Here is a 19,216-nt window from a genome sequence, read left to right on the forward strand (position 1 = left end):
AGCGTCTGGAAACTCAGGAGCTAGTGCGGAAATAATACTCATCTCCCCAAAGAAAGATATTTTGGAGTACGGACTTCGTTTGAAATTCTCAGCCACCAATAATGTTGTTGAATATGAAGCATTTGTCGCCGGATTAAAACTTGTCATCAACTGTTAAGTATGAAACGTGATTATCTACACTGATTCTCAACTCGTTGCATCCCAAGTAGAAGGAAAATTTGACACTCATAACTCACAACTGGTGCAGTATCTCAATCTGGTAAAAATACTTCTCGCCAAAATTAAAACATGTCAGCTCATTCATATATTTCGGGAGCATAATACCCGAGCTGATACCCTCTCCAAGCTTGCAACTTCAACAACTGGAGATCTCTATAAAAGAAGGTATATTGAGGAGATACATTTTCCTAGCATCCATGACCCATGAGAGATACTGTTTATAGCCAAGGGAGCCATCTTGAATGGATCTCATCATCTCCTTCCTTCGAGACAGAACACTGTCAGATGATGCTACTACATCAATTCGCATCCGACGCATAGTTGCCAACTTCATCCTTATAGGGGATGAACTGTACAAGAAGGCATTTGTAGGTTCATATCTCAAGTGTCTTCCTCCATCTGAAGCTGATTATGCTCTATGAGAAGTTCATTCCGAAATATGTGGGGAGCATCTTGGCAGTAGGGCACTTGCTCTTAAAATAATGATGCAAGGCTTCTACTAGCCCACAATCAAGCAAGATACATTAGAATTTGTGCAAAAATGCAAGAATTGTCAATTACACTTTAATCTTACGCATGCACCTCCAGTGGAACTCACTTCTTTTCTAAGTCTTGGTCTTTCGCCCAATGGGGGATAGCTATTGGACAACGAAAAATCATCATCTTAGCTGTCGACTACTTCACCAAATGGGTAGAAGCAGAGTCGCTTGCCAAGATCACAGAAGCAAATGCCAAACAATTTGTCTGGAAAAATATCAACTGTCGCTTTGGGCTCCCCGCGAAGATTATAACCGATAATGGGACTCAATTCACTGGAAGGGTCTTCACATCATTCTGCAAGGATCTTCACATTCAGTTGGTGCACACTGCCGTAGCGCATCCCCAAACAAATGGGCAAATAGAGATGACAAATTAGACGGTGCTCAAGGGGTTGAAGACTTGTCTTGAGAAGGCTGGGGGCAGTGGGTAGAAGAGCTACACAATGTCCTTTGGGCCTATCGCACAACCATGCGAACTCCAACTGGGAAACTCCATATAACTTATGTTTCGGCACTGAGGCTGTTATCCCGGTTGATATCGAAATTTCAAACCCACGAGTTAAGACTTTCAACTCAAATAGCAATGAGGAAAAGCTCCGACAACATTTGGATCTCCCAGAAACACGCAATGTGGCCCATCTTAGAGCTGCATCCTACCACCAAAGAGTTGCTCTTCACTTCAACCGGAGAGTCAAGCCTCGATCTATCTCCGTCGATGACCTGGTCTTGCGTAGTATTCCCAGGGGGATTTGATCTAACCTCTTCCATATGGGTTAACATCGTTGAGTTTTTACTCCGATAAACAATCTTGGATAGGTTAACAGTCCTTGGTGGGCTACACCTGACCGCTACACATGACCCCTTCCACACAGGTTTGTAAGTGAGCAATGCTCCGACAAACAACCTCGGATGGGTTAACAAGTCCTCGGTGGACTTCCATTGGCTCATCTTATGCAGGTTAACATCTTCGAATAACACTCTAATGCATAGCATCGAAAAATTTAATGGTCGCTGGCAATTAATCCACATGATAATCTTGTTACATACTAGAATTTCTAAATGACATTAGATATCCACTGTGACATTTAAAAAAAAAATCTCCATGAATCCTTCTTCGGTGAACTATTTTTACCACTACTCAATATTGAGCACACAATCTGCGCTACTTCACCACCACCCGTTGCATCGCCGCAACGCATCGCCGCGACACACTGCTACAACACATCACGTCGCCCCAATGCCTTGTCGTGACGCACCGCTGCAACTTGTCGCTGCAACAAGACGCTGCAACGCGTCGTAGCGACACACCGCTACAGCGCGTCACCGCTGCCGCGCGTCGCCGCTGAAACACATTGCATCGCCCCAAAGCTTCGCCGCAACACTACATTGCAATGTTTCACTGCAACGCTTCGCCGCAACTCTTCCCCGCAACACTTTCTCGACTCTTCGCCGCAACTCTGCACCGCAACGCTCTGCTTCGTCGCAACTCTTCTCCGCAACTTTTCTCCACAGCTCTCCGCCTCGCCGCAACTCTTCGCTCCGCCGCAAATATTCTCCGCCGCAACTATTCTCCGAAACGTCGAATAATTTTCTTCTCCTCCACACTTGTGATTTTTCCCCTCATCCAATGTCTCTATTTATAGGCATAATATGACACATAGCATTAAATGCACATTATTAAAAAATATATATAATATTAATTAAATAAAACTTTTCATATTCCTTCATCTTTTTACCTTTCAAATTTTGTCTTTATGGCTGAAATTAATTAAAATCATTAATAATAATAATAATAAAATGGTAGAATTTAATAAGTTGTTGTTTTAAATTCTATTAATTTAGTCAATTATTTCTTTGTGGCCTTTGGGATTCTTTTTTAATTAATTAATTAAATTCGGATTCCTAACTGCCTATAGCCCTTCGGATTCAGCTCCCAACGACGGATATAAGGCAGCGCTTCAGCTCCCACTGTTGGTCCAGCTTTAGGTCCCGTCGGGCCCGTTCCTTCATATCCCGCCTCTTCAGCCCGGCCCGCTCCTTCCTTTGGATCTTGCTCAGGGCCCAGGCCTGCTTCCTTCGGATCGCGCTCCTTCACCCAACAAAATAAATTTATATAAATATATATGTCTTTGGTGGGATTTGATCTCGCGCCACCTGCAAATGACAAAAGAAACCCACCAACTGAGCTAAGCTCAATTTAATATTTTATCATGAATAAACAATAATTTTATTTATATACTGTTTGTAATAAAGTATATATATCTAAAATTTTTATGCCCAACAAAAATGAAAAAACTTCTAATCTAGATATTTTCGGACGATGAAATTGGTCTCGCCCGAAAATAGGGGGCAACTGATACACCACCAACAAATTTTCATCATCCGGCATGAATCTCAGTGCAATTTTTTGAACAAGAAACATTCAAACTTCGATTAAGAGTCATTTGGAGCTCTGATTTCAGCAAACTTATAGTCAAACTGATCGACTCGATGAGACGGACCTAATGATATGAAAGTCAGTCTAATCCGAGTCAAATCAAGTCTGGATCAAGTCATTAAACCACTATTGAAAGATTTTCGGGGGAATTTGAAAGGTCAAACGGATGTCGAATCTAGCGAGTTCATAGTCGAATCGAGCGTCTCGACAAGACGAATCCAACAAGCCTAAGATTGCTCAATTCCGACATCGTTAAAGCATTAAAGCCGTTAAAGCACTCAAATGTCCATCAAATGTCATCTGATCAAGGGAAGCTCTCCGGACCGTCCGATCAAAAAGGTTTATATTCATGCATTAATTACACTCAAAACACTATAAATAGAGTCTCACCTCTCACATGAGAGAAGAGAGGCTTAAGAGAGAACTTGAGGCTTTGAGAAGGAGCTCAAGTCCAAGATCATCCTCGTCACCGTCGACCATCGTCAACCACCACCGCCGACCTCTGTCCACCACCGTCGGCCACCGTTGATCGTCGTCGATCACCGCTGACCTCCGTCAACCACAGCCGACCATCATCGATTGTCGTTGACTACCGTCGATCACCGCCGACCTCCATTGAACACCGCTAACTAAACGTCGTCAGTCGACGTTGTAACCTGGAAAACTAGTAACCCTTTTCCGCCTGTGGGAAAAGAGGCATCTGTAATCATCAACTTATAGTTAATTTTTACAACTGGGTCAGGTCCGATGGTTTTTCCCCTTTACGGATTTTCCACGTAAAAATTTCTGATATCATCACAATTTGATTCATTTTCATCTGAGTGTGTGTTGAATCCTCGCGCAACGCTAAGACGATAATTCATTACTCTACTGCCGCGAATTTTCTAGCACGCATTAATAGTCATCATTAAAAATTTAATAATCAATATTAATTGAATAAAAGGAAAGAAATTGAGATTTAAAATGAATACAAGAAATGAGATAATATGGATATAATTGAGCATAAAATTAGAGAGAATAAATCGTTATAATTTGATTCATTTTCATCTGAGTGTGTGTTGAATCCTCGCGCAACGCTAAGACGATAATTCATTACTCTACTGCCGCGAATTTTCTAGCACGCATTAATAGTCATCATTAAAAATTTAATAATCAATATTAATTGAATAAAAGGAAAGAAATTGAGATTTAAAATGAATACAAGAAATGAGATAATATGGATATAATTGAGCATAAAATTAGAGAGAATAAATCGTTATAACCAAGATTCCAATTAAGGCTCTTTAAGTGATTAGAGTGATCAAAACTTTTAAAGTTAAAAATTCTAACCTCAGGGACTTATGATGTTCTTATTTTTATGAAGGACAGTAGGAATATGAGACAGACTCTTTGTACCGAATTTATTTTAAATTGCTAGGTTATTATGTCCTATTTTATGATTAAGTAGTAGTTAAGTTGAGAAAGCACAAAGAAATAGATGTAATAGCTAAGTAAAATAAATGTAGTAGCTAAGTTGAAATGAATCCAAATATAACAATATTCTAGCAATCACGAAAAGCTATAAAGAGTTGATACGCATACCGCATTATATATTGCTCGAAGTTTTGGTAGCTGCCTTGGACAAATCACTGATAATGATACAAAGTACTGAAAAAAAAAGGATATATATAAGAAAACAAATTGGAAAAATGGACTTGAACTATGAAATGGTATAATTTGACGATAACCTGACCAAATGACATCGCAACACTCTCTGCATCACCAAGACATGTTCCAGTTTGTGTTTCAGGACTCTCGATTTGCTCAGCGCCTAGGTTTGGAGGAAAATAGACAGTAGTGGCTAGCGGATAAGGATTGCTTGCAGCAACTAGGATGCAATGTTTCTGACTATCAATTGTTTGAAGACTCTGGCTGCCATTTTTTGAAACTGTGAACATCTGCAAGCAGCACTAGATGATGGTCAAAAGCCTCCAGAACATAAACAACCAAAAACGTTTCTAAGGTATCTTGCAGAAAATAGCAATCAGATGAACACGTAAAAAGAAAAACAAAAAACCTCCAAGAAGAAGAGATCAGATTCCAATCAGGCAGTAAATTCGTAATTGTCATATGCAACTTCAGGGATGAAAACTTTGAAACTTCACAGACATGTATTCCATTAAAGATACTAGACTGTAAAATAATCATTTGGATTACGCATGTTATTTAGAAAGTAACAGGTACATGGATATGATAGCATAAAATTTCAAAAGTATACTACCATGAATGCATAAGCAGCCTGCTAAGCAACCGGAATGCTAAAAGATGGTGTGAACCGGAAAGACAGGTCAACCTAAATTTGCCTCATCATTGAAAATTTAAACAAAATGTGTTGAGTCCCTCACTCTCTATCTCCCTCTCCCTCTCTCTCTTCCACAGTGGTGCCTAAAATTCTCCTATCACAGCAACAAACATAAAATACATGGATCAAAATACTGTACCTTTGGATCAATTTCTTTATAATTTTCATATTGCAATTCATGTGCTTCTTTATAGGATCGCCGGCCCCTTCTTAATTTGTTCCCACATTTTTTGATTTATTTATATTTTGTGATGTCTCTCGAAGATATCTATATCTATCTATCTATCTATCTATATATATATATATATATATATATAAAGAAAGTCCAAGGGCTGATATATAAAAGAGAAAGGTAGAGATAGGTTTTCTTGATAACAACCAAAGAAAAACATCTAACCACCAACCGTCAATGCATCAGAAAGACCTTCAGCAATAGCAGCATCACCAAAACCACCGCCAGAAAATGGTATTCTTGATAACCACCAAAGAAAAACATCTAAATCTTTTGTCCACCCAGTTCTTTGCACCAAGAAAGCTGAAATAAATTTCATCCAAAAGTTTAAATTAGTTAGACAAAAGAAGAAATGAATTCGGCAAGCGGCATACACACACACACACACACAGATATAGATATATATATATATATAACTGCTTGTGATGGCATGCTAGAGTTATGCCAGCACAGTTACCATGAAAGAAAAACTTAGGCAAATAGCAAGGCACGCAAATGAATAAAAAACTATAATTTCATATATTCTTCAAGCATGCCAAGAATTGAAGCAGCACAAACCATGTCAATGGTAGGAATAAGGCCGGCAACAATTCCCTAATGCTTGCTAACCTAATGGTACATCGGAGGGTGTGTGTGTGTGTGAATGTGTGTGTACAAATATATACATATATAGTAGTTGAAGTGTCATACAAAAAAGCAAAAAAACAATACCCAAAGATTAGTTATAGCATGCTTGACGAGAAATCAGGTAAGGGATTTATAAAAAGGGAATAACCAAAAGAGGTATACGCATAATATCGTCTTATATTAAAAATTTACACATCGAACTCTAAGGGAATGATAATAAAATCGTTAACAAAAATATTTATGAATGCAGTAAATAAAAAAATATTATTTTAGAATAAAACAATATAATTTTATTCAAGGCATAGAAGGTAATATGGGGATAGCATTAGTCTTGAATATCTAATAACTCGGCTACAAGGAAAAGTAGAGAATGAACTAATCATGAGTTGACTACTTCACTAGCCAATGAGAAAAAGAGGCTGCAAGCAGAATATGAACGAACATTAACCAATAAGAAAATAACAGAACTAGTGTGGATCATATATGGCCTGTACTAACATCAGTATATAAGAGGCAAAAACATAAAACGTGTTGTGCAAGGAATTCTAAAGCACATTATAGTACAGAAATAAATATGAAGAAAAAAAAAAGAAAAGACTTTTTTGCTTCGCAATCATATATGAAATTTTAATTTAAAGAACCCAGAAAGGTTGCATACCACTGTACGGGCCATGGGAATTAAAGACCACCAACGCAAGTTCAGGGCTTGCCCCGGAAAGTTTCTACAAATTTAAAATAATAATATTAACAATAAACATCGGCAGTGCGAGTAATGTTAAAGAATCCAATTATGAAGTGAAACGTAAATAAAAATAGTGTCATTATCGTGTAAAAATCATCAGAAGCTGACGAAATAAGTTTACAAAGACTTGCTTGTTTGCAACTATTGATACAAATTCCCAAAATAGGAACAAGAACATAATATGTTTTATATTCAACCACTGTTAAATGTTGTAGGGCAATGAATAACTAATGGTAGGAATAAGGCCGTTAAACCTCATATTAGACATGTATCATCCAGTAATATATACTTAAACTATGTAGATGTTTTAATAATAATAGTATATCTTATTGTCATTAAGAGGACATAATTTTATGGATCAGTGGATCTTTTGATGTCCATGAAGATGTTTTTATTAAGAAAATATACATATATTACAGATTATTTTGAAAATTCTTACTGTATGTAGAAAGCCTTTAAACTTCATTCATTGTCTGTTCCCACCTTAGTATTCCAAGATCACTGAGTGGATCATAAAAAAGTGGCACTATAGAGAAGTTAGATTAAGTAATATTGATTATAACAAAAAACCTATTAAGATGATCACTGAAAGTCTCATAATAGGTTCAGAAGGTTTAGATAGATATTATGTTAACTCGAACCAAGTAAAATTGTATTTTACATCTCAAACTTATGAAATCTCATTAGTACTAAGAAATGAAGATACAGTTGAAGATGGAGTATAGGCAAATGAGAATGTTAGTGCCGATGCTCTTACTCAAATGAAGACTGGAAACAAAAATGATACGAGAATTGTAATCTCAACATTGTAGAAGTAATACCATCAACAATGGACATTATTAAAAGTTACTCTAGGCCGTGCAACCACACCTTGTAATGAAAGATTAAGAACATATTGAAACAGAACATCCGTTATTGTATATCAAGAAAAAAGTTGATGAGATGTTTTTCCCTGAAATATAAAAAATATCTCTTGCTATATTCGCATTGGATGGTGAAATAGAGATATGCTGGCAAGGTTAAGACTAAGCTAAGTCAGTCAAAGGGACAATGCAAGATAAACATTGACTTGTGTAAGAGATCAATCAGTAATACAATATTAGATAGAATTTATGACCCTGTCAAAGTATGCGCATCATATAATACATAATATCAAAGAAAATTATCATAAATTTTTATCTGGACAAAAATATTTGACCAGACAGCCCTTAATTCTTCTCGAAATCTATTATTATATTATGTTATTGGTGAGTGTTCAATCAACTCAAGACACAAAAAGCACACATTACTAAATTTGAAAGTTCTAAGGCATTCGAGGCAGTTGCGGTTGTTTGAAGAATGAGTTGTGAAGCTGCTGAAAAAGAAGCCCCATTCAAAAAGTTGCAGTGGCTATTACAAAATTTAAAAAAAAAAAAAAAAGTAAGACAGCTTTCTGGCAGCCACTGCAGCCAAGTCTGGTATGAAAACGCAGCTTTCAGCTACAGCTTTTTGAGAACGCAGGCAAAATGTAGTTTGCCAAACAGAAAAACTATTGTGCAGCGGCACTTCGCCATCCCACCGCCTTCCCAAACGCACCCTAAGTAAGAGAATTCAAGATAGAGTTGATGTGGAAGCTACACGGGTAATAAAAATCATAAAAAGTGTGGGGAATTACATAAAAGAGAGAGTTTGCCCAATTCCAATATGTTCATTTAGTGTCCTCAGTCTAGACACAAAACAAGATATTATATTACAGTTGGTCAGAGGGGTGGAATTAAAATCAAGTGGTACATACACACAAAAGAATTTTGGCAATCAGAAGATGACAAAACATATTGCATCAAATTCAATTCAAAATCAAACTTGACAGAACGTCCAACCTCAAATTTACACACTAACTAAAAAAAAACAAAAGAATCCTTTAATTTCACCACAGGTATAGCTTTTATTTTAAGATAAACCTACTGAGATAAACCTACTAGATTTTTATTTACTACTGCAACTTGGCACTCTTTTATTGCCAAGAAATTTACTATATTGTATGGTTTTATTACAACGTATATGCATCCAACATCATTTATTATTATGCCCCAACAGACGTAGTATCACGTTAAAAATTTATAAGAAGAATTTTAATAAAAATTTGGTTGTATTGTTTCTATTCAAGTAAGGTGCAATTTAGGAATGGGTTGGCTATCTAGTCATTTCTTATAAACAAGTTGTTATAAGAAAGCGATCACTTCTTATTTTCCCGGTGAAAAAATATTCCATTGCATGAAATCAAAAACTACCGATAATGTCAATCACTTCTTTGAAGCCTTTTAAATATTTTAAAACCAATCATCAAGGTTTTCTGGCTCAAATCAAAGGCACAACAAAGTGAATGAATTCAGTGACATATGCATTGATAAAGAATACAAAAAAGTCTTTTTAGAAAAATTACCTGGAGCACCATCAATCAATGAATGAAGTTTCTTAATTGACATAGTACCAAGCTTGGAACCTATTATAAGAGCACCATATCACATGGGAATTAAAAACTTGCTATAGGAATTGGTGGAAAAAGTTTCATCAAACCTAGTACATCACGATGGTGACTCCAACACTCTTTATTAGGGACTAAAATTTCAAGAAGTGTATTGATTATAGAAAATTGAACAGACTCATTATTAGAAGAAAAAAAAAAAATCATGATTTGCTTTATCAACTTGAAAAAGTTTTAATTTTCTCTGTAATTAATTTATGGTCAAATTATTATTATTTGCATATAAAAATGATAATATAATTAAAACAGCTTTCAAAACAATATATGGCAATTATATATTTGTAATGATGTTTTTTAGACAGACAAAGGCTTAGCCTCTACTTGTTTTTTGGATCTTATCAATAGATTTATTAAACCATTCCTAGGCATGTTTGTGTTATATTTACTGATAATATTCTTGTTTATTTAAATAATGAAGGTAAACATGTCAATCATTTGCATGTACTACAAACACTCAAAGATATATGTAAATTTTTACAAATGTGAATTCTAGTTGAAGAGTTCCATGTTTATAGACCATGTGATCAATGGTAAAAGTATTTGTGAAGATCAAAATAAAATTCAAGTTATAACAAACAGACCACCGTTACAAAAGTGAGTAGTTTTGTGGTTTTAAAAATCATTACAAAAAATTGTAGAGGGTTTAAAGGGTTTCTCTAAAATTAAAATTTTATTAAGTTGACTCAGAAAACACTATAATTGAATCGAATGATCAATGTAAAGAATCTTCCAGTAATAAAAAGGTTAGAATATTCCTTTAGGCACTTAAGGGTTTTAGATCTACAATGACGCAATTCTAAGATGCTCACATTGTGTTTAAATTTAGAACAAACAAATGACTGCCTATGCTTCTAAAGAACTAAAGAACCATGAAATAAATAATACTAAACATGATCTAAAATTAGCTACGCTCATGTTTGCTTTAAGAATATGGAGCCATTCTTTTTATGGAGTTTAACTATAAGATTTTCCCAGATTGAGAAAGATTAAAATATATTTTCGCCAAAAAAGAGATAAAGCAAAAAATATTATCTTTAAAAAAGAACTATTGTTGCAAGCAATGTTTAAAATTGTGCAACAACTACTGAGATTTTTTTTTTTCTTGAGACAAGTTGAAACCTTGAGGCATTTTGAGGTGTACGCTATAAAATTATACTATTAAATTAACTAAAATTTTTAAATAATAAATAACAAATTAACATCAAAAAAAGATCATAAACAAATTAATATCAAAATAAAATTTCAAAATAAGATCATAATAATTCAAAATAAAATAATTAAAGGACATTTTTTCGCTCCATATTCAACATAAGCAAATAGTCTAAAGTCACTAATATCACAATTTATAAACTCAAATTCTGCATAACACTCATCACCGAAGGACTTCCCTAGAATTATCATTATAATTAATTATTTTCCCTACTTCCTCACCATTAGTTGTGCCAACATTCACCAAATATTCCTCATCGTCGAACTTTACCATCATCTTCTTTCCTCATAAAAAGGTAAGAAAAACCTATTAAGAGCATTAATTAGATTTTAAAATAAGGACTATATAGATTATCCTATTTTTAATTACTTTAAAATACTTTAATTACATGGGAAATATTGAAAGTTAAATGGGGAAAATTTTCTTCCTGCAAATGTGGCTAGTTGTAATCCAAAAAATCCTTATTTTAGAAAGCCTCTATTGTAGCATGCAGTCAAGAGTCCAGGAGCTGCGTGTAATTGTTGGCTTGATTTGTTTTATATTTAGTAGCATAATAATAACAAATCAACATTAATTTTATATATTTAATTAATAAATTTTAAATTTTTCATTAGCTTAACCTTAATTTATTAGGTTTGAACCCTTCAACATTGCAAAATGGCACACTGCACACCTCCGCCCCACTTATGCATATGCCTCGTCTGGCAGAGGTGAGGCAGAGGCCTCATCCGACCAAAATGAGGCATACGCCTCAGCATTTTTTACAAAATTGCATTGAGATGTGTATTTAATTGTATAATTCTAAACATGATTTGCAGGTACTTTAAGCAGAAAGGCATCAACAAATGCAAAGTAGTTGATTAATCAAATAGATTAGTTGATAAAAGATGTTGATCAGTTGAAATCATCAATTATTACGCCTATAGATGAGAGCTTAATCTAATAGAATCAAATGACAAGAAATCACAAATTTGGCAAAAGCAAACCAAATGGAAGGGTACGAATTGACAAGAATGAGATCTTAAGATGCACGGGTAGAGTTTTAGTTCCAAAATATAATAGCTTAAGAAAACCCCCTATAAAGCAAATTACTCATGTTATGATATTCATCCAGCAAGAAAAAAACATACATCAAGAAATTGGAAGCTTTATTTTGCCGGCCAGAAAAACAAAAATTGAGTTGAGTGTTACAGTCCCTCCCTATTTAAGAATAAAAACTCGATGAAATTGAAAAGATTTGTGGTTGGATTTCCAAAATCATAGCGAAATCAAGATATTATATTAGTTATTATTGACAGATTACTCAAGTCTTCACAATTTTTACAGATTAGATAAATTAATTGTATTTATTGATTAGTAAAATTTTATGTGAAGGATGTAAGTAGGGGTGTAAACGAGCCGAGCTTGAGCGAGAGGCAAAGGCTTATTCGTGTTCGGCTAGTTTGAATTTTTTTTTATTTGTGTCCAGCTCATGTTTGAAATGGCTCGTGAATTGTCTATTCGTGTTCGGCTCGATTCAAACTCGTTTGTTAGAATTAAGCTCGTGTTAGGCTTAAAATAATAATTTATTTAAATTTAATAAATTAAAAAATATAATGACATTATAATTTTTTTTTTTTTAAATTCTATCACAGTCGTGTGACCCGGGTCACGCTCAGGCATGAAAATGCCTTCCATAAAAGGGAGATTCGTAATTTAAAGAGCATGAGTTAAGTAGTTTTTCAGGTACTTGCGATGAGGGATTAAATGGGGGAGGCGGGACCACTCGGAACGCGGCTGGAGGAAAGACAGAAGTGAGATGCAAGAGGAATTTTGGGCATTTATATACATACCACACAATTCTTACGTATTTACATATCAAACATTTTTTTTTTTTGCGCAAGATTGCAGGGGTTGGCGATGGAGGTGTGGTGGAAGAGCACAAGAGAGAAAAAAAAATTTTTGGCATTTACATATAGAGCACAAAAATTTAGTTGTTATTTGGAAAGTGAGGCTCATGGATGGGAGACATGTATTGATTCAGTTAACCGTGTCTGAGGACTACACTCAGATTTTCTCCAGAAGATTTTCTCCAGAAACCAGAAAATATATTAACATCGCTGGTAAACCTATGAAGCTACTCAAGTGGTCTCCTGATTTCGATTCAGATCATGAAACTCTCATTGTATCGGTATTGTTTAGTTTATCTGGTCTCAAGCTATATTTTTTTCACCATCAGGTTATCTACTCTATTGGGTCATCCTTGGGGATCCCTTGAAGCTAGATCTGCCTACTTTCAACCTAACCAGATATTCAGTGGTCAGAATACTTGTGAAAAGAGATATTACTTTACCTGATGTTACTGAAGTCTGACTGGGCACAACCCATAATGGTTATTGGCAACAAATCGTCCTGGAGCACAGACTCTCATATTGTATCCACTGTAAGATGTTTGGTTATGTCCTTGATAAATGCCACAAGTTTCATGCAAATTTGAAATCTAAGGTTCAAGTGAATAAGAATGGGTCTAACCCCACTGCTCTGGACATTTTAGTTTCACCTGGGAAGGATACTACCAGACAGGAGGTGTATGTTGCCCCTGAGAACCCCCGATGAGACTGTTGTTACTATTAACGCGAGTGATGTGATGTTGGCATCTTCAAACCACATAGAAAACAATATTGATAGACTATTACCTACAAACTTCACTTCTTCAGGAAGTATCCGGTGTAGAGGCAACTCATACTTCACATATACTAGAACATATTGTAGGTACTACGGTTGGTATTCCTTCTGCTTCAGCTCTACCACCCCATCAGACTGATTTCCAGAAGAGGAATGGCAGGTCTATAACAGGAGAAAGAAGAAGAATGGAGGCCGACTCCAGCTCGCGAACATATTGAATGATACATTGGTTACTACTGGCAATGCCAATCATTTTACCAGCTTATTAGTTTGCTATTTCCCTAGAACTAGAGGTAGAGGCAAGACCAAATTAGATCGCTCTCTAGCCACCTGATACTATGTATTTCGGCACTGTTAGGTTTTTTATTTATCTATTTTTTTTTTCTAGTTTTGGAACCATTTGTGGTTTTTGTGTGGGCAAGGTGTCATGCTTGGGCCCTCCAACACGTTGTATATGTACCTTTCTTCTATTTAATATAATTGCCTTTTTGGGCTTTCAATATATATATATATATATGTATGTATATATACTATAAAGGCAACTCAGGTCTTATATTCAATAAAGACAAATGCAATATTTATTTTGGGAAATCAGTTAAAAGCTCCATTGTGAATTGGATTACTAATTATACTGGGTTTTAGGCTGCTTAACTTCCCATTAAGTATTTGGGTGTAAATTTGATTAGGTGTCGTTGCAAGCAAATACAATTAGATGAGGTAGTGGATAAGATAAAGCAAAAAATTAATGATTGGAGGAACAATTTTCTATCTAATGGGGGTCGTATCACCCTCCTCAGAAGTGTGTTAATGAGTATCCCTTTATATGCTCTTCAAATTTTGAATATTAAGAAAAATACTCAGATCCAGGTGGAGAGATTATTTAACAAATTTTTGTGATCGGGTACTAATTCTAGGAAGCATTGGGCCACCTTTTCTAAAGTCTCCAAGCCTTGCTCAGCGGGGGGTCTTGGTTTTAAAAGTTTGAAGCAAATCTCAGATATTAGTATGTGCAAAATATGGTTTAAATTTCGTTCTAATACTTCTTTATGGGCTTGTTTTCTTCATCAAAAATATTGTGGTGTTTCCAATCCGGCTACTGGGATTCTAAGATCTGGAAAGCTATTTTGAAAGCTAGAGAGGTTGCGAACAACTTTATATTTGGGATGTTGGTGAAGGTAAAATTTCAGTTTGGCACGATAATTGGGGATTGAGGGATAGGGATTTATCTATTCTTACCCCTCAAAACAATAAGATGATTATTTTTGATGTATGGTTGGACGGTAATTGAGATGTTAATAAATTAATGTCTCTTGTAGGGGATAAAACTGCTCTAGTCACTAAGATCCCCATAAAGAATAATGTAAAAGACACCCCTATTTGGAAAACCACTTCAAATATTGCTCCATCTAAATTGCTTTATTCGAAACTTTATATGTATGATAATTGGAGGTGGGGAAATACCATTTGGAATAGTTTCCTTACTCCCTCCATCTAATTTTTTCTGTGGAGATTCTTTCTTAACATGCTTCCTCTTGATGATATCCTTAAACTGAAAGGGTTGAAATTTGCTTCGCAATGTGTTTTATGTAAAATTGAAGAGGAATCGGCAGTGCATCTTTTTTTCCATTGCTCTTATGCTAAAGAGATTTGGAATGCGTTGGGAAAACATTTTCATATAAATTGGTTTGATTGTGATGACATTAAAAGCTACCTCCTTAAGTGGAGGACTGCAAAGTTGATGGATTCTAAATTGGATAGTTTTCCTTTGTTGGTGATGTGTTTTATTTGGGTGGCAAGGAATGATCATAAGTATCAAGCTTTGGGGCCGGGAACTACTACTATGATCTCTTACATCCTTGCTTATTTATTTAGAGTTTGCCGTAATTTTGGTTTGAATGATGATTTTCACCAACCTACGGTGGGTAGGATGGCCACTCTTATTAAGTGGCAACCCTCTCCAATGGACTGGATCAAAGTGAATATTGATGGAATCTGAGCTTCCAAGGCGACTGGAGCTGTTGGTGTTTTTAGAGATCACTTAGGGATTTGTCGGTGTTTTTTTGCTTCTCCGACTGCTGCCTCCTCCCTTTTTGAGGCTGAATGCTGGGCTTTTTTATTGTCTTTGAAGGTGGCTATATCTTTTAATTTCTCTAATCTGATCATTGAGACTGATTCTATAAATCTCTATAAGGATTTTGATATGAATGTCATACCCAAGTGGAATGTTGTGGGTCTTTGGAATAGAATCAAGGAACTTATTGATAAGTTCAATCTTTCTATTCAATTATCTCATATTCTTAGGGAAGGGAACTCCCCGGCGGATTGGTTAGCGGGGAGAGGTAATATGGAGGAAAGTATAATTGTTGGTGTTTCACCAAAGTCTCAGCTAAAATATCTACTGTTAGGAGATTCTATGGATTTGCCTTACATTAGGCAATGATTTTATTTCAGTTTTGTGATTTTGTTACTCCTCTTCTTGAAGGTGTGCTCTTTTCGGTCATTTGTGGGAGTTTCTCTTCTTTCTACATCTTGCCATTTTATTTAAAGGAGTTGGCATTCTTGGGATGTGATGCTGGAGTGGATGTACATATATATGCGATATTTCATTGTACTGTTTCCTTTTATAAAGGCAAAATGATATGTGGTGAAGCTACATATTAGCCTAGCTGCTTTACTTTGGGCACATAGAAAAGATATGAAGGTTAGAGATTTTTTTTATTAAACTTATTGGGCTGTAATAATATAAATAGTATTTATTGCCTGTAATCAATTTTCAATGCTCTCTATTAACCTTCCAGATTTGATTTGATTTGTCACTTGGAAATGTTGCGGTTTTTTATTCCCGTGGCTGGAGGGGATTTGGGCCTTATCTACTGCATATTGTTTTATGATTATAGAACAGAATTTGGTTAAAGCGATGCTTGGAGTGGAGTGCTATACCTTTTGATAGATTAAATCTTTGCTGCCATCTTTATGGGTGCATTTGCTGCACCTATTTTCTTTTGGAAAGGTGAATGGAGGTTTCAAAATGACCAAGATCATTATCAGTGTTATGGTTGCTTATGTTGTTCGCTCGGGTCTCGTCTTCTGTACAGATTGAAGTGATTCTAGAGGAAGGTGTACTGCAGTGTTTGATTACAGTTTGTATTTTCTGGAGTATTTTTTGTTTGTTGCAGGATGGCATGCTCGGAATTTGATTCGAGGTTTTAAGGCGTTATTTTCTCCGGTTTCAATCGATGGTGGCTGGCAACTTCAAGAAAGTTTTCTTTGGTTACTTTACGGCATATTCATATGGATCTTTTGAATACCTACAACTGCTGCAAGTCTGAATAACATTTTGTCTTTTTATTTATATTTGGAGTTACATTTTTTGATTTGGGTATACTTGTATGTGATCGGTTATAAATTTCGTATATGTTATTTTTATTTACTTCTTTGGGTTGAAATGTAAGTGGCAAAGGATCCCCATTATGGAGTGAGTAGTGTATTTTTCTGATTTTCTAGTTGGGAATCCTTCTCCAACAAATTTGTATCAACTTTATTATATTAACGCGTAGGGAGACGAATAATGCTTCTTTAATTAAAAATATATATATACTATAAAAGGCAAGTTTATTGATGTAAAAGGGAAGATACGGTTTAGTGAGTGGGTACAAAAAGCTCACTCACAGAGAATACAACTCACTCAAAAAGAGACTTTAAAATACTCGTATATATATATTATAAAAGGCAAATTTGTTGATGTAAAAGGAAAGATACAAAGGTTTTAGTGAGTAGGAACAAAGAGCTCACTCACAGGGAATGCAATACTCAAAAAGAGACTTTAAAATACTTGTATACCCCAAAAAAGAGAAAAGAAAAAATCATGTTCATGGTGGGTGGATTTGCAACTTCCCCTCCCCCTTGGTTCTAGAGAGAAAGTCCAACACCTGACTGAGATGTGGACTTCCACCCGAAACTATCAAACAATCGTCTTGAAAATTTCTGAGTTCTAGCATTTCTTTTTCCTTTTTCCTAGATTTAAATTTATCATTCATCTGCCAGTGTTTGTCCCATCTGATCTATTTGTGGATCTTCGATGGAGAGCTCACCCTGGGGGGTATGTTGATCCGTAGCATGCTTATCAGTCTCAGCCTGCAGCACACCTTGAACATGGTGCTCCTCCAAGGCTTGATTACCCTCTTCTCACTGAGGAAGAGCTATCTCAACAACAGTAGGAAGTAGTTTGGGAACCGGTTGGTGAGGAATAGTCTGATGAGATAAATTTTCATTCAATATTTATAGAAGAACTTTAGTTTCTGCAATATTTTCCTCCACTTGGGTGATATTGTTAGGGACTGCAGAATCCAAATGCACAAAGAGGTTAGATCTCAAATGTGGATGAAGACTGAAACATTTAGCAGGTGTGTGCCCAATCAGTTTACAGTTATTACAGTAATAGGGTCTTTGCTCTGAAACAATTTGACTGTCAAAACCCATTGTGGGCAATACTAAGCCATATTTCTTCCACATCAGGGAGGGCGATATCCCTTTCAACAAGAATCCTTGCGACCGAAGGCCTAGATAGGTTGAGGTGGGTATGTTCAATTTCATAGGCCTCCCTAATGCAGCTCCAATAGAATAGAGGACTTGGTGATTAAAGTAGTGCAACTTTAGGCCAGGTAGTTTAAACCAGATTGGAACTATAGGGGATTCTCGACTAGGATCGAATTTAGGAACCACTTGAGCAATTCCATATATTTTCCATCAATTGCCATAAACTTCTTGGAAAAAATTTTAGCATAGTCCTCTACTTTAGATAATTGTATCATCACATGTCTCTCATCAAAGAGACCAACCTTCCAATGTTTCAATAATTTGAGATCTTAAAAGGTCTTTCGAACAATTTTCATTTTAGGATGTCCCAATTGAAACCTCCCAATGAGGGCAAATTTGCACTTATCAACCAGGTTGGAGACTTCAACATCAAAAAAAATTAAAGCTAGTTTGTCACTCTTTCTACTCGTTTTCTTGATGAGGTTACAGTCCCCTGGCCTTCAAAGGATTCATGATAAACCAGAGGGACAAGCTGATCCACTGATCCCACAGAGCCAACAATATCAACATAAGAAGTCTTCCCAAGGTTTAAAACTGAAGCAGTCAGTGGTTGAGGAGGAATGGAAGCTATAGTGCTGAGATTCAAACAGCGGGAAGCTACCGTGTTTGAGTCAAATCGAGAGCAGAGGAGGAGGTGAACGCTCACAACTGAGCAATCGAGCAAAAGGAGAGAAACAGTATGCCGAGGAAGAAGCAACGCGTGGAGGACGAAGAGACGTATGGTCGAGTTCGTATGAGAGGAGTCAAAACTGATCCCTCCTGCAATTGACGAAACTGACTAGCTGCTGAAGGTGAAGTGAAGGGACGACGTTTCGAGTTCGTGAAGAAGTCGAAACCGAGCCCTCATGCAATTGAAGAAGCCGACGAAGATGAAGATGCAAAGCGAGCGAAGTAATGAAACTGACGAAGCCGCATAAAGCAAGCGACGAAGGCGCTGAAGCCGACCGAGGAGATGAATCAACGAAGAAGATCAAGGAAATCACAATCGGGCAAAACCTAGCAGAGGCTCCGGCGATAGACAATTTATATATATATATATATATATATATATATATATATACATATATATTTTAAAAGAGAATTAT

At 36.0% G+C, this 19,216-nt stretch overlaps 1 protein-coding gene across 1 annotated transcript in view; it reads right to left on the bottom strand.

Annotated features, from left to right (window-relative positions):
- LOC110035686 (mediator of RNA polymerase II transcription subunit 25-like) overlaps positions 1-19,216 on the bottom strand; it is a 100,441-nt gene that overhangs the window by 80,301 nt on the left and 924 nt on the right. Inside the window, exons 2-5 of the mRNA XM_020739958.1 lie at positions 7,054-7,117; positions 5,941-6,071; positions 4,923-5,132; positions 4,777-4,842 (exon numbers count right to left, since the gene is read on the bottom strand). Of these exons, the coding sequence (XP_020595617.1) occupies positions 4,777-4,842; positions 4,923-5,132; positions 5,941-6,071; positions 7,054-7,117 (471 nt within the window). The remainder of the gene's footprint in view (positions 1-4,776; positions 4,843-4,922; positions 5,133-5,940; positions 6,072-7,053; positions 7,118-19,216) is intronic.

This window comes from Phalaenopsis equestris, unplaced genomic scaffold (assembly GCF_001263595.1).
Source record: "Phalaenopsis equestris unplaced genomic scaffold, ASM126359v1 Scaffold199114, whole genome shotgun sequence".
Classification (NCBI taxonomy): domain Eukaryota; kingdom Viridiplantae; phylum Streptophyta; class Magnoliopsida; order Asparagales; family Orchidaceae; genus Phalaenopsis; species Phalaenopsis equestris.